Below are 16,339 nucleotides of genomic sequence, written 5' to 3' on the forward strand. Positions count from 1 at the left end.
TGTGTGACATGACACCCCCACCAACTGTGGCAGGAAATCCTCACAGAAACAGTTTTTTTTTGTTTTTTTTTATCAAGAGAAAAAGAAACAGGTTTACAGTGTGCATGTTCTGCTATCAGGAGCACTGAAGTGTAAAAATGGAAAATGCTCTCTGATACTGCTAAATTATATTACTCCAACAGTTATTCTTTTGCCATTTTCTCAACATTGCTTAATACCTCCTTTCACCCAACCCTCCTAAAGGGCCAGACATGTAGTATTATTATATTAGTATTATTATTATGCACATTATTATTGAACAGACCATCTGCTGCTCCCTTACCTCACTCCCATCTTGCAGTCCATGACACTGGGTTCATCAAAGTTGACAAGTAGATCAGTCATATGTAGGAAGGGTTCCCCATCCCTCTCCACCACCCCATGGTATCCTGGTACAAAGCCCTGGAGCACGTCACCCTGCAATCTCTCAAAGCACAGCTTCTCATTCTCTGAGAACTTCTTCAGAATGGTGCCTTCGCCGCCAGCTTTGAAATTACCTGGAAAAGAGCAGCACAGACACACTGACATTCCACAGCAAACCACTCATGAATGCCAGTTTATATTGGCATTTTAGGGGGGGGGGGGGTAATAAGACATATGACTTAGTGACATCAGAAAGTATTCACACCCCTAGACTTTTTCCAAATTGTTGTGTTACAGCCTAAATTAAAAATGAATTAAAAATGAGATAGTGACACTATCTTGAAACAATAACCCCATAATGTCAAAGTGGAATTATGTTTAGAAATTTGTATAAATTCATTAAAAATGAAAAAGCTGAAATGTCTTTAGTCAATATGTATTCAACCCCTTTGTTATATGTGGTCCCGTGTGGCTCAGTTGGTAGAGCATGGTGTTTGCCATGCCAGGGTTGTGGGTTCGATTCCCACGGGGGACCAGTACGGTACAGTAAAAAAATGTATGAAATGTATGCATTCACTACTGTAAGTCGCTCTGGATAAGAGCGTCTGCTAAATGACTAAAAATGTAAATGTTATAGCAAGCCTAAATAAGTTCAGGAGTAAAGGTTTGCTTAACAAGTCACATAATAAGTTGCATGGACTCACTCTGTGTGCAGTAATAGTGTTTAACATGATTTTTGAATGACTACCTCATCTCTGTACCCCACACACATACAGATAATTGTAAGGTCCCTCAGTCGAGCAGTGAATTTCAAACAGATTCAACCACAAAGACCAGTGTAGCTCAGTTGGTAGAGCATGGTGTTTGCAACGCCAGGGTTGTGGGTTCGATTCCCACGGGGGGCCAGCACAGAAAAAAAAATAATTATGAAATTGTATGAAATGTATGCATTCACTACTGTAAGTCGCTCTGGATAAGAGCGTCTGCTAAATGACTAAAATGTAAATGTAATGTAAAATGTGAGGTTTTCCAATACCTCGCAAAGGGCACCTATTGGTATTTTTTTGTATATAATAATAAATGATTCATTATTATTATTATTATTATTATTATTATTATTAATAAATGTCATTTAGCAAGACGCTTTTATCCAAAGCGAATTACAATCATGCATACACACGTTTTTATGTGTGAATAGCCACGGGAATTGAACTCACAATCCTGGCGTCACAAGCTCCCTGCTCTATCAACTGAGCCATACAGGACCACAAAATGCAGACATTGAATATTCCTTTAAGCATGAAAAAACGTGTAATTACACCTTGAATAGTGTATCAATACAAGCAGTCACTACAAAGATACAGGCGTCCTTCCTAACTCAGTTGCCGTAGATGAAGGAAACCGCCATGGTCGGCAAAGCAGCAAGCCAAAGCCCAACTAGCCTACTCTAAACCAACTAGCACTATAACCCACAGTCAAAAACAAAATCTTTGCTAGCAGAGGAAAAAGCAGCGAGCGGAGACTTACTCAATGAGATTGATGACTGTGGCCCACACAATGGCAAAAGAGTCGAGGCTGGGTTACCAGAGCCAGGGAAAGAGGCGCTTCAGGGGAGAGGCCGTAACGAAGTGGTCACCAACCTTTTCTGAGTCAAGACCACTTTCGCAGTCAAAAAGCATGCAGAATTCTATCGCTCATAATATTTTCTAAACAGGACTTAAAATGTAACATTAACCTAATAAAAACAGTTCTGTAGGAATGAGGTTTGTGCAGTAGGCCCAAACCTAAAGCATATTGGCTATATGCCTGGCTTGCCAATATTCTTCTCAGACCATATTATATTTCAAAACTCGAGATTTGATAACTAATAGATCAGTTGGTGTAGCACTTGCAAGGCATAGGTGAGCATAAATTGAAATTATGAGCTTTTTTTGTTGACTGATGGTACCTGCATCCGATGGTAATGGTGCTTTTATGACAACTGGGACCTGGGGGGGGCATGGTCAAATCGTGACGTCACTGATCTTCAGGCCAGAAAGTCGGAGCTCTAGAGTTTCCAACTTGGAATTCTGAGTTGAATGACCGTTCAAACTATTGTTCCCAGTCGGATCTCATTTTTTGCCAGAGTTCCCAGTTGTCTTGATCAGCAGAGGGAAGGAGAGAGCACTTTGTGGCCGGGGAAGCTGTAGACAAAGTGATTTGAGCTATCTAAAATTGGCCAGCACAGTTGGCACTCTCAATTTAACCACAGATCTCCCGGACTGCCTGGTAGACAGAGTTTGTCTTTTCAGACAAATGAAATGGTTCAAAATGGGAACACTTTGCCTGCCTGGTGTGCAGGGCTTCTGAATCAAGTGCAACTACCAACAACAGCGCAACACACACAAAAAAAAGGAGTGTAAGCCTTTATCGTCAGTGACCACTGCCATAGAGCTTACTGGCAAATAATCAGGGGGAGGCGGAAGCCATACACGGCAGCGAGAGTCAGAGGGTAATCTGATACGAGGCCAGGAGTGAACCAGGAGGCCAGCGATAAGAGGAAGAACCCAGGCAGGTGGAAGTGATCACAGCAGCGCAGTCCAGACTCAAATCCAATTTAGGCTTGATCCGAAAATATGGTCGGAGGCTTTGTATGGAGGGTGTGACAATTGCAGAGCCGCCAGAGGAACACAGAGGCCAAATCAAGCTCCGTACCACATCGCCGTGTGCCTCTCACATTTTGTACCAATGTGGAGGGCTCCGTATTGGCATGATTGGTTGATGGTAGGTGGCAGTGAAAAGAAGGGAGCCTGTAAAGAATAAAAATATTCAACAACAATAAGGCACTAAAGTAAAACTGCCAAAATGTGTAAAATAAATTAACTTCATGCCCTGAATACAAAGTGTTATGTTCGAGGCAAATCCAACACAACACATCACTGAGTACCACTCATCATATTTTCAAGCACGGAGGTGGCTGCATAATGTTATGGGTATGCTCGTCATCGGCAAGGACTACGGAGTTGTTTTAGGATAAAAAGAAACAGAAGAGCGCTAAGCACCTAGAGGAAAACCTGGTTAAGTCTGCTTTCCAACAGCCACTGGGAGACAAATTCACCTTTCAGCGGGACAATAACCTAAAACACAAGGCCAAATATACACTGGAGTTGCTTACCAAGATGACATTGAATGTTCCTGAGTGGCCTTATTTTCAAGTCGATTTAAGTCAAAACTATGTCAAGACTTAAATGGCTGTCTAGCAATGATAAACAACCAACTTGACAGAGCTTGAAGAATTTGAAAAAGAATGTGCAAATATTGTACAATCCAGGTGTGCAAAGCTCTTAGAGACTTACCCAGAAAGACTTACAGCTGTAGGTCACTACCAAAGCTGATTCTAACATGGATTAAGTCCAGGGTGGGAATACTTATGTAAATTAGCTATTTCTGTATTTAATTTTCAATACATTTGCAAAAATGTCTAAAAACATGTTTTCACTTTGTCATTATGGGATATTGTGTGTAGATGAGTGGGGAAAAAAATACATTGAATCCATTTTTTTTATGCTGTAACAAATGTGTAATAAGTCATGGGGTATAAATATTTTGTGAAGACACTGCATTTAAGATACTCTTTTAAGAGGTAGTACGTTTTTAGTTGTTGTCAGAAGATGGGCAGAGACTCTGCTGTCCTAGCTTCAGGTGGAAGCTCGTTCCACTATTTGGGTGCCAGGACAGAGAATAGCTTGGACTGGGCTGAGCAGGTGCGGACCTTCTGTAGGGGTGGGACTGCCAAGAGACCAGAGGTGGCAGAACGTAGTGCTCGGGTTGGGTGTAGGGTTTGAGTATTGCTAGGTAGAGGGGCAGTTCCCCTTGTTGCTCCGTAGGTAGGCACCATGGTTTTGTAGTGGATGCAAACTTCGACTGGAAACCAGTGGAGTATGCGGAGGAGCGGGGTGACATGGTAGAACTTGGGGTGGTTGAACACCAGGCAGGCTGCGGCGTTCTGGATAAGTTGCAGGGGTTTTATGGCACAAGCAGGTAGCCCAGCCAACAGCGAGTTGCAGTTGTCCAGATGGGAGATGACAAGTGCCTGGATTAGGACCTGAGCCATTTCCTGTGTGAAGTACTAGGGTTGTACTCTACGGATGTTGTAGAGCATGAACCTGCAGGAGTGAGTCACTGCTTTGATGTTTGCAGAGAACGATAGGGTGTTGTCCAGGATCACACCAAGGTTCTTTGCACTCTGGGAGGAAGACACCGTAGAGTTGTCATCCGTGATGGAGAGGTCTTGGAGCAGGCAGGCCTTCTTGTTGAGGTTGAGCTTGAGGTGGTGGACCGATATCCAAGCTGAGATGTCTGCCTGGCACGCAGAGATGCCTGTCGCCACCTGGGTGTCAAAAGGGGGAAGGAGAAAAGTAATTGAGTGTCATCCGTGATAGAAGAGACCATGTGAGGATATGACGGAGCCGAGTGACTTGGTGCATAGAGAGAAGGGGGCCTAGGACGGAGCCCTGGGGGACACCAGTAGTGAGAGGACATGGTGCAGAGATCCTCTCCACGTCACCTGTTAGGAGCGGCCAGCCAGGTAGGATGCAATCCAAGAGTGTGGAGATCCTGAGATGCCCAGCCCTGAGAGGGTGGAGAGGAGGATCTGATGGTTTATAGTGTCGAAGGCAACGGACAGATCTAGGAGGATGAGGAGAGAGAGAGAGAGAGAGTCAGCTTTGGTAGTGCGGAGAGCCTCCGTGACAGAGAGGAGAGCGGTCTCGGTTGAGTGACCCGTCTTGAAGCTGGTAAGGGTCAAGAAGATTTTTTCAGATGGAATTTGCAGTTGTGTGTGACTAATAGTATACAGTAGTCTGTGTCTCGTGTGCTTTATTTTGCGTGGAATGTGTACAGTATGTGTCATTAGTGATTGGTTCTTGGTATGCTGCTCTGATAGGTGAGGGGTCATGACCATGATGACTGTGCTTTACCTTTGTGTCCAGCTAGTTGAACCCAGGACAGGTTTCTTCTCCGGGAGCCAACAAAAGGCCAGTTGACGACGATATTCTTTAGCGTCCACCAGGGTATGCTCTGCAGAAGGAAGACCAAGCACAGTAACAGTCAGCTTTACCTCTTTGGAGTATCTGGTCCATTATCAACCAGGCAGAGCCACTGTCCTCCTCAAGCCAGCGCTCACCAGTCGGGTGGATGTCAATTAAGTTGTATAACGATAATAATCATGATTTGACTCAAATACGACGGACAGCTGTCATAATCACTTGGCTACTGTTACTTCGGTTATTTGCTACAATGTATCTAAGTCACTAAGCGTAGCTTCATATCCTTATCGCGGCTCAACTCTAATTCAAACCTCAAATCTAACCCTAGCTTCATGGCCACACTCTTGCTCAACCCTAAACCTTAATCCTTCACATGATGTATTGTTGTCTCTCCCTTTTTGCCCTTTGTGCTGTTGTCTGTGTCCAAAAATGTTTGTACCATGTTTGTGCTACTACCATGCTGTTGTCATGTTGCTGCCATGCTATGTTGTCGTCTTAGGTCTCTATGTAGTGTTGTCTCTTGTTGTGATGTGCGTTTTACCCTACATTTTGATTTCGAATCCCAGCCCCCGTCCCCGCAGGTGGCCTTTTGGTAGGCCATCATTGTAAATAAGAATTTGTTCTTAACTGACTTGCCTAGTTAAATAAAGGTTCGATAAAAATAAATAAAAACATAGCCATTACCCCTAACCCATTACTTGAAAACACTAACCTTGGCCTCATCTGCAAACATATTCGTTTCTTTGCTATATGTTGTCATTTCTGTGGAACTTACACATTTCACTACCAGCTGTTGTGTATGGTCACTGGCTTGCTGTTTCCATGTGATTTGCATTAAGACAGTCATGGGAGATCTTGTTCAACGAGATGTGGATGATTCAGGCAGAGACATGACAACTTTGGTTCCCTATCTGTGATGAGACGTTGAGTCAGTCACACAGCATGTTCACAGCAGAATTGCGACACAGACTTAGCACTTGCTTGATGACACAGGAGGTGAGACATTTTATTACACTCTAAAAGGAAACATTTCCACACCAATCCGGTTTTAGACCTGGACATGGCACCGTTCCAGCTGATGTGTTGAATTGCTTCGATTATAAAAATCATTATGCTGCCTTCTTTATAGACCTTCCGACACTGTTGACCATCCCATTCTCCTACCAAAGGTTGAGTGAAATAGGCCTGGATCAGTGTGGTTTGAGAATTATCTGTCAGACAAGACACAATGTGTGATTTCTAATGGTGTTAAGTCTAGTTTACGAGATACAAGTTTTTATAATGTTCATCTGTATGCAGACGACACTTATGTATGCCATTGCCCCAACTGATGACCAGGCTGTGTAAGAGCTGCAATCTGGCCTGGTTGCCTTACAGAACGCTCTGGTAGGTTTAAAACGTACACTTAATGTAGGCAAGACTAAATACATGTTCTCTAATTCTCGCAAAATTTTGGGGATGGACTACATATTTATTCATTTGATGGTTCTCCCATTGATCGGGTCAGCAGCCAATAAATATCTGTGCATTTGGATTGACAAAGATTTAATGTTTAAAAAAAATATACAGATGAGCTAGTTAAAAACATGTAAAGTGGGCTTATTTTTCAGAAATGGATATTGTCTCTCCCTAAATAGCAGGAAGCAGATTGTTTACAAAGCTCTACTACACAAGCTTCCAACTTACCTAACTGTGCTACTAAAGTATAAAAGAATGAGCTACCAAACCATCCCTGCGAGTGGGATAACTCGAGGTCCCTCTGGTCTCGACCAATTTAGGTAAATCCTCCTCTAGTTTTAGTACCCCCCCATTGTTGAAATAACCAGTAAAATTCCTTGCATCTTGATTCCCTGGTGCCACTAGGGCAGTTGAGGGCTCTGGTGTTAAACGAATTCATTGAAGATTGCAGTTTCGATTGATTGTATTGGTTTATTTGTTAAAATGGTTGTTTTTTTATTATTGTTTTATTATGAATGTTTTTTTTGTTTTTTTATTGCGAAAATGTTTGTACTCAGGACACTATTGTGAAAGAGACCTTGGTCTCAATTGGGCTCCCCTGAATAAATAAAAGTAAAACCAGATATTTTTTTAAAGTACTGAGATACAGTGCATTCGGAAAGTATTCAGACGCCTTCACTTTTTCCACTTTGTTACGTTACAGCCTTATTCTAAACAGGATTAAATAATTTTTCCCCCTCAATCTACACAAAATACCCCATAATGACAAAGCGAAAATAGGTTAAGAAATGTTTGCAAATGTATTAAAAATAAAACAGAAATACCTTATTTACATAAGTATGCATACCCTTTGCTATGAGACTCCAAATTGAGCTCAGATGCATCCCATTTCCATTGATCAACCTTGAGATGTTTCTATAACTTCATTGGAGTCCACATGTGGTAAATACAATTGATTGGACATGATTTGGAAAGGAACACACCTGTCTTTATAAAAAGGTCCCATAGTTGACAGTGCATGTCAGAGCAAAAACCAAGCCATGAGGTCAAAGGAATTGTCAGTAGAGCTCCGAGACAGGATTGTGTCAAGGCACATATCTGGGGAAGAGTATCAACACAAAGTCTGCAGCATTGAAGGTCCCCAAGAACACAGTGGCCTCAATCATTCTTAAATGGAAGAAGATTGGATCCACCAAGAATATTCCTGGAGCTGACCAGGAAGATGACCAAGAACCCAATGGTCACTATGACAGAGCTCTAGAGTTCCTCTGTGGAGATGGGAGAACCTTCCAAAAAGACAAACATCTCTGCAGCACTCCACCAAACAGGCCTTTATGATAGAGTGGCTAGATGGAAGCCACTCCTCAGTAGAAGGCATAACAGCCAGCTTGGAGTTTGCCAAAAGGCACCTAAAGACTGACCATGAGAAAAACAATTATCAGGTCTGATGAAAACTCTTTGGCCTGAATGCCAAGCGTCACGTCTGGAGGAAACCTGGCACCATCCCTACGGTGAAGCATGGTGGTGGCAGCATCATGCTGTGAGGATGTTTTTCAGCGGCAGGGACTGGGAGACTAGTCAGGTTTGAGGGAAAGATGAATGGAGCAAAGTAGAGAGAGATCCTTGATGAAAACCTACTCCAGAGTGCTCAGGACCTCAGACTGGGGCGGAGGTTCACCTTCCAATAGGACAACAACCCTAAGCACACAGCCAAGACAATGCAGGAGTGGCTTCAGTAAAAGTCTCTGAATGTCCTGAGTGACCCAGCCAGAGCCCGGACTTAAACCCGATCGAACATCTCTGGAGAGACCTGAAAACAGCTAAGCAGCGATGCTCCCCATCCATCCTGACAGAGCTTGAGAGGATCTGCAGAGAAGAATGGGAGAAAATCCCCAAATACAGGTGTGCCAAGCTTGTAGCATCATACCCAAGACTCGAGGCTGTACTCAGTGCTTCAACAAATTACTGAATAAAGGGTCGGAATACTTATGTAAATGTGATATTTCCGGGTTTTTAACATTTAATTTATACATTTAAAAAAAAAATCTAAACTTTATTCTTTGTCATCATGCGGTATTGTGTGTAGATTGAGGGGGGAAACAACAATTTAATCCATTTTAGAATAAGGCTGTACTGTAACAAAATGTGGAAAAAGTCAAGGGGCCTGAATACTTTCCGAATGCACTGTAAGTCCAGTGACAATTTAGGGTAATCAATGAAAGAGGTCGGAGGTCACTATGCAGTATACTGAGATTGCAGTAAAAGGAAGTGAAGCCCTGGTCATTGGCCGCAGTGAAAGAACACTAACTCATTCTACTGATTGTATACACTGAAAACAAATAACAGAACTCACAGACAGACACTCTGAAATGTCAAGTGACACTTGCTGGTGTTGTTTATGTGGCATATAAAAATGGATTTTATTGGTATAGCCAGAGCTATGTGGGTGTCACATGTCCACACAGGCCTTCAACTCTCTCGCAAACACATAATTGCCAACAGTGTACAGTGACATATTAATGAACATGTACTTAATAACGCCATGTCATCTGTCAAGACAAGGAGATATGAACACAGTCATTTCATTTGTCGCTACACACAATTCTATAGACGTAATGTAAAAGCTAGTCTGAATTTCAACATAGTAGGTATTTCAATTCATAAAAGTAAATGCTACATTTCCATAACGGTATGAGGCATGTTCTCTCACAAACTCCAATAACTTCATGTTTGTGAACATTGTTGTTTCTTTAACCCTTTATTAAAACATTCCTGGTGAGTTCTGGGACACATCTCTTTGTAGAGCCGTGCCTAGCGTGGTTGTCAGACTGATGGAAAATAATGCTCCTGGAATCAGCTGAAAATAAAGCCCACTACACTTTGACTCGACCAATTATAAATGACATTACAGTAAACAAGAACTGGAACATGGGAGTGACAATACTGAATGATTCACTCAAGCTGTTAATTTTCCTTGCAACAGTTTCTCAACCTGTCAGATTTGAATATGAGCAATCATTAACGTACCATTTTATTGTATTGTTTTTTTTTTTTTACAAATTGGTAGCGCCAATAAATGTGATGTCATCAAAGTTCATTCCTCTTTTTCACTAAAAGTAATTGTCATAGGGGAGGGTGGGGTAAGTTCAGCCAAAGGGGTAAACCATACACAAAATTAATCATTTGACCAAATATTTAGGAAGAGGTCATAATTTCATGAAGTCTGTGAAGGAAGAAACCACGTTGAAAAAGTGGTAAGCAAGTCAAATGAATTTATTGTGTTAGAAGCATCATGAAACCTCCATCTAAACCAAAGAAGATCATTTTAAGAAGGTTCCATACATCAGTGGGGGTCTCTATAAGCTTCAAAATTAGGTCCTAAACCTAGCATGACAATACATAATTATACAGTTAAAGTCGGAAGTTTACATACTCCTTAGCCAGCTACATTTAAACTCGGTTTTTCACAATTCCTGACATTTAATCCTAGTAAGAATTCCATGTCTTAGGTCAGATAGGATCACCACTTTATTTTAAGAATGTGAAATGTCAGAATAATAGTAGAGAGAATTATTTATTTCAGCTTTTATTTCTTTCATCACATTCCCAGTGGGTCAGACGTTTACATACACTCAATTAGTATTTGGTAGCATTGCCTTTAAATTGTTTAACTTGGGTCAAACGTTTTGGGTAGGACAAATCAAATCAAAGTTTGTCACGTGCGCCGAATACAACAGGTGTAAACCTTACAGTGAAATGCTAACTTACAGGCTCTAACCAATAGTGCGGGGAAAAAAAGGTAGGGGGGTGTGTGTGTGTGTGTGTGTGTGTGTGTGTGTGTATAAAGAAATAAAACAGTAAAAAGACATTTGAAAGAAAGAGTAGCGAGGCTATATACAGACACTGGTTAGTCAGGCTTATTGAGGTAGTATGTACATGTGGGTATGGTTAAAGTGACTATGCATATATGATGAACAGAGAGTAGCAGTAGCGTAAAAAAAAGAGGGGTTGGCGGGGGTTGGCAGGTGGTGGGACACAATGCAGATAGCCCGGTTAGCCAATGTGTGGGAGCACTGGTTGGTCGGGACAATTGAGGTAGTATGTACATGAATGTATAGTTAAAGTGACTATGCATATAAGATAAACAGAGAGTAGCAGGGGGGCTTTGTGATGGCCACTCCAATACCTAGACTTTGCTGTCCTTAAGCCATTTTTGCCACAACTTTGGAAGTATGCTTGGGGTCATTGTCCAATTGGAAGACCCATTTGCAACCAAGCTTTAACTTCCTGACTGATATCTTGAGATGTTGCTTTAATATATCCACATCCTTTTCCTCTTCATGTTGCCATCAATTTTGTGAAGTGCACCAGTCCCTCCTGCAGCAAAGCACCCTCACAACATAATGCTACAACCCCCGTGCTTCACGGTTGGGATGGTGTTCTTTGGCTTGCAAGCCTCCCCCTTTTTCCTCCAAACATAACGATGGTCATTATGACCAAACATTTTTATTTTTGTTTCATCAGACCAGAGGACATTTCTCCAAAAAGTAAAATTTTTGTCCCCATGTGCAGTTGTGAACTGTAGTCTGCCTTTTTTATGGTGGTTTTGGAGCAGTGGCTTCTTCCTTGCTGAGCGGCCTTTCAGGTTATGTCGATATAGGACTTCTTTTACTGTGGATATAGATACTTTTGTACCTGTTTCCTCCAGCATCTTCACAAGGTCCTTTGCTGTTGTTCTGAGATTGATTTGCACTTTTTGCACCAAAGTACATTCATCTCTAGGAGACAGAATGCATCTCCTTCTTGAGTGGTATGATGGCTGCGTGGTCCCATGGTGTTTATACTTGCGTTTGGAAATTGCTCCCAAGGATGAACCAGACTTGTGGAGGTCTACAATTTTTTTTCTGAGGTCTTGGCTGATTTCTTTTGAGTTTCCCATGATGTCAACCAAAGAGGCACTGAGTTTGAAGGTAGAATTTTCTGGAATTTTCCAAGCTGTTTAAAGGCACAGTCAACTTAGTGTATGTAAACTTCTGACCCACTGGAATTGTGATACAGTGAATTATAAGTGAAATAATCTGTCTGTAAACAATTGTTGGAAAAGGTACTTGTGTCATGCACAAAGTAGATGTCCTAACCGACTTGCCAAAACTATAGTTTGTTAACAAGACATTTGTGGAGTGGTTGAAAAAACGAGTTTTAATGACTCCAACATAATGTAAACTTCTGACTTCAACTGATGCTGTGTGGGCTAATATAGTCTAAATGTTTGCCTTGGGGTAAGTTGAGCCAATGGCAAGTTGAACAAGTTGAAGTGTTGTCTTCCCAGGCGTAATGCAAGGCATTATTGCTGGGATATGAGCTAACAACAGGGGATATGAGCTAACAACAGGGGATATGAGCTAACAACAGGGCCTATGTTAAAAGTGTCAGGTAGACAAGCTATGTTTTCAAAACTGTAATATTTCCATGACCTCTGATTATTTCCAGGGATACACAACATCCTGAAATATATGTAGATATCTTTGTTAGAAAGAATACTATATTTCCCTTGAAGGAGTAATGCTAAAGGGTTAAAAAAAAATCTACTTACATAACCTCTCCCCTACTGGAAAAACAGAATGGGTAACCTAGTGTACAAAGTTGTAGTTTTCTTGCTGTGTTGAAAGGGCAATAACTAAATGTCAATGTGGCTAAAACGTGCACATAGTCATAAGACTATGGGGGTGGCTTGTAATGCAAGTGTGGGGGCTGACTGGAGACTTCATCTGCCATTTAAAAAGGTTAGCGAGTTAATGAAATCTCTATTTTCATAACAGGGAGGCGAGTGACCATTTTTTGTTTTCAATAACTGGGAAGATCAATAAAACGGGTTGGGTATGAGAGCTTTTCAAGTGGCCTGTCATACTGACCTGGCCCAGTTGGAGAGCACTGAGAACCAGTATGTAGTGTACACAGCCCAGCCATTTCTTCCAGCAGGGCCAGGCAATGTGTATTCAGTGTGTTTAAAGGAAGCTGACAGCTAAGAGCCTTCTATGGAGATGGCTGAGCATAGCTCTTATGAGTTACAGGCACAGATCTTTGTCGGAGACAAAGTCAAATATGGCTTCTGATAAGTAGATTATTGTTCACTTCAATCAGAATTGTCACCCAGTGGTGTTGAGGAACAGAGGCCTTAGAAGTCAAACATTGAATTCCGTTTTTACATTCACAAGTGACATTATTTGGAAGCTTTGTTGGATCATCATATAGGTATTCACAGCTACTTTTAAGTTTGAGGATCTAAAACTACTGTAGTGCCCTGACAAACACAACTGTGTCACTATTTTATACAGCAAGTCATCAATCAAGCGCGTTGAAGTCAAATACAACACCATCCTCAGCCCCCCTAAATCATACTGTAGGTCAGGCTAACAGCAGCGCCTGTACTATGTGCTATAAGACATGGCTAAAACAAAATGGCTGCTTCAGACCAGGGTCCATCAGACATGAAGGGGATTAACTCAATTAAGATGGGGGGGTGAACTAATTCCTTTCCATTTCTGTGTTGTCTCACTGAAGAGCACCGCAAAAGAGGAAATGACCTTTAAGATGGCTAACTATAGGCCTATCTGACATGATCTCAAACAAGACTAAATAAACCATTAGATTAGTGTCTGTAATTAGTGTCTGTAATTACCCAAGTGATCAGCGCTTACTGATCACATGGCTGTTGATTAGATACAAAAATGTCCTGTTTTTCACTCAGTGATTCATTGTTACTGCACTATAAATTAGAAAACATTATAAAGATCCTCAAAAACAACTGATTATACCAGTATCACATGTACTGTATGTTGCTTAATGGTCTTGTGTATGAAAGGGCTTCTAAAAGATGAATTAATACATTAAGGAGGTTTAGTAAATTAATCAGAAAGCTCACATCCATTAAAGACTAACTATGCAGAAATCACTCCGCCATTTCTTGGTTGCTAAAATTCTAGTTCAGGTGACAAAACAAGCAAGTATAGTGTAGAGAATCCTTCTACCATTTAAACCGCTGTGAAATATATTTGTGTGCAAAGCTGTCATGAAGGCAAAGGGTGGCTACTTTGAAGAATCTCAAATATAAAATATATTTGAATTTGTTTAACACTTTTTTGGTTTCTACATGATTCCATGTGTGTTATGTCATAGTTTTGATGTATTCACTATTATTATACAATGTAGAAAATAGTAAAAAATTAAGAAAAACCCTGGAATGAGTAGGTGTGTCCAAACTTTGGGCTGGTACTGTACAGTAGATGGGGGAAGAATAAATCCAGCCCTATTCCCTGGACAGAGTTCTCAGTCATAATATCAAAATGACTGCCAGATCTGAGATATACTAGTAGACAAAACATTTCTAGCCTATATCTATGGGTAACAGGGTTGACAAAAGTAATAGACTGCAAAAACGAAACTTAAGAACGGGAACCATAGAAAAAGCGCACATAGAACAGCGCTACCGCTTCTTAGACTTGCTTTCAATTAATTTTGTCAGGTCGCCCCAAAATTTTACATATTGCCGCTTTAACAGGGTTGACCTTAAAATGAGGTACACGTAAATGAATCACTAATCACATGAAATAAAAATCATCTTCAGAAATAACTATCAGAACTAGGGCTTAACTACATGATGGTGAAAACCTGGACACATTTGGAGTTAAGTGGGTTAAAAATCATCCGAGAAATCAGAGGACTTGCAATAAATGCAATAAAAATGACGAATTTGTGCACTTTAGCAAGTCTTCATTCATTTCAAAAATCTGATTTATTGAATTCTCCATGTGGTCTATATTAAAAGGTAACAGAGTTTCTCAACCCAGCTTTATTAAAGGGCAATTCATTTACTATAACAGGCTTTTAAAATTCTATATTGGTGCACAATTTCTCCTTCAAATATGAAAAGGGACGCAAAAGGCACTCTTTTTGTGGAACGACCCAATAACAATATGACTTTATTTTAATAAAGAATAGTCTGTACTCACTTCTCCCGTGTGCTCACACAAATGTTCTAATGTGATATTCCCCTTGCTCCTTTTCTCGTTGTCACTCAGAATGTCATCCTCTGACTCTATGGAGGAACCTGCTGAGGAGATAGAGGAGTTTGACATATTCCGTCGTAGAGGACCGTCCACATCAGCCCAGTCCTCCTGCTCGATCTCCTGCGAGCAGCCTCCATCTGGGGTTATTGTCACCTGCGGTACACGGAGCACCTCCATCATACTAGATTGCGCTAGAACGGCGTTAACCTCAGGTATCCGAACTTCTGTCATATGGCACAATTCATCGCAATTCTCAGATGCTTTGCAGCTTGTTCTGCGCTCTTTACAAAACCCTTCACCAATCCCAGCGCCAGACAGCCCTGCCTCCTTGGAGGTCTTTCGCCTCTTATCCCTCTCCTTCGGCATTCGACTGATGAACGTGCGGAGTGTGCACAACCGACGCCGTGTAATCCAAAATTGTAGGGTGCTACAATTTAATTTCACCGCACTCCGTCAGACGTGGTTATCTCAATTACAGTACTACTTTTGAGTGCAACTTTCAGTGTATTTTGCAATACTGCAATAGGTGTTCTTCTGTTTAGGCTACTGTCCGGCATAGAGAGATATTTCAGGCGGTACAATGTGCTGATTGGTGTTTTGGGGAACCCCACTCCATGGCGCACACCGCGTCGACACACACAAACTTATCTTCCGCATTTATTGTGCCTTTCTTCTTCTTCTTCTTCTTCTTCTTCTTCTATGAGGTTTAACGGCGGTTGGCATCGAATTGTTGCATTACCGCCACCTACTAGACGGGAGTACAACTCCCTTGTACTTTGCTTGATAAATAAAAATTGACTAAATAAATACCCTACCATCTAACACTACACTCGCTAACTTCACAATTATATAAAATGAAATTAAGACCCTACTCCACTAACTAAATGTATTTATTCCTACCTCATGCCATCATCCTGAAAGGATGGAACATCACCCCTTAACACACCCTGTAACTCTTTTCATGTGAAGTCTCGCACACCCAAATACCTCTCTGTTGCTGCCACCACAACCTCAATTTTCTGCGACTTACATTCCATCCCTGCAGTACAGTTGATAGCCATTGCTATGAATGCAAAAAAAATCCAATCTTACTGAAACATATATCACTTGTTGGCCTATCCCTCTGTACTGGTATATATCTACAACTCTCACCACTCCTCCCCCTTAACCCATCTTCCTCTACTGTCTCCACTGCCTCAGCATATGACAACTTCTGCACTACTCTAACCCTGGAAACCTCAACCTGCCTCTCTTGCACAGGACATTTCTGATCCCCAGCCCCATGGGCACCACAACAATTAACACATTCCACTACTTTCCCCAATACTACACATTCCTTTGTCTCATGCCCTTCTGCACATTTCTCACACCTTGGACCCTCCCTCC

General features: G+C 41.5%; 1 protein-coding gene across 1 annotated transcript; it reads right to left on the reverse strand.

The window, feature by feature from the left end:
* Positions 1–71: 71 nt before the first annotated feature.
* ip3ka (Inositol-trisphosphate 3-kinase A) lies at positions 72–15,489 on the reverse strand. The gene is given in 3 exon segments (NM_001141466.2): positions 72–536; positions 5,361–5,460; positions 14,897–15,489. Coding segments are annotated over 3 exon segments (741 nt in total). The 5' UTR covers positions 15,320–15,489; the 3' UTR covers positions 72–318.
* Between the last annotated feature and the right edge of the window lie 850 nt (positions 15,490–16,339).

Source organism: Salmo salar, chromosome 09, assembly GCF_965601325.2.
Source record: "Salmo salar chromosome 09, fSalSal1, whole genome shotgun sequence".
NCBI classification, from domain to species: domain Eukaryota; kingdom Metazoa; phylum Chordata; class Actinopteri; order Salmoniformes; family Salmonidae; genus Salmo; species Salmo salar.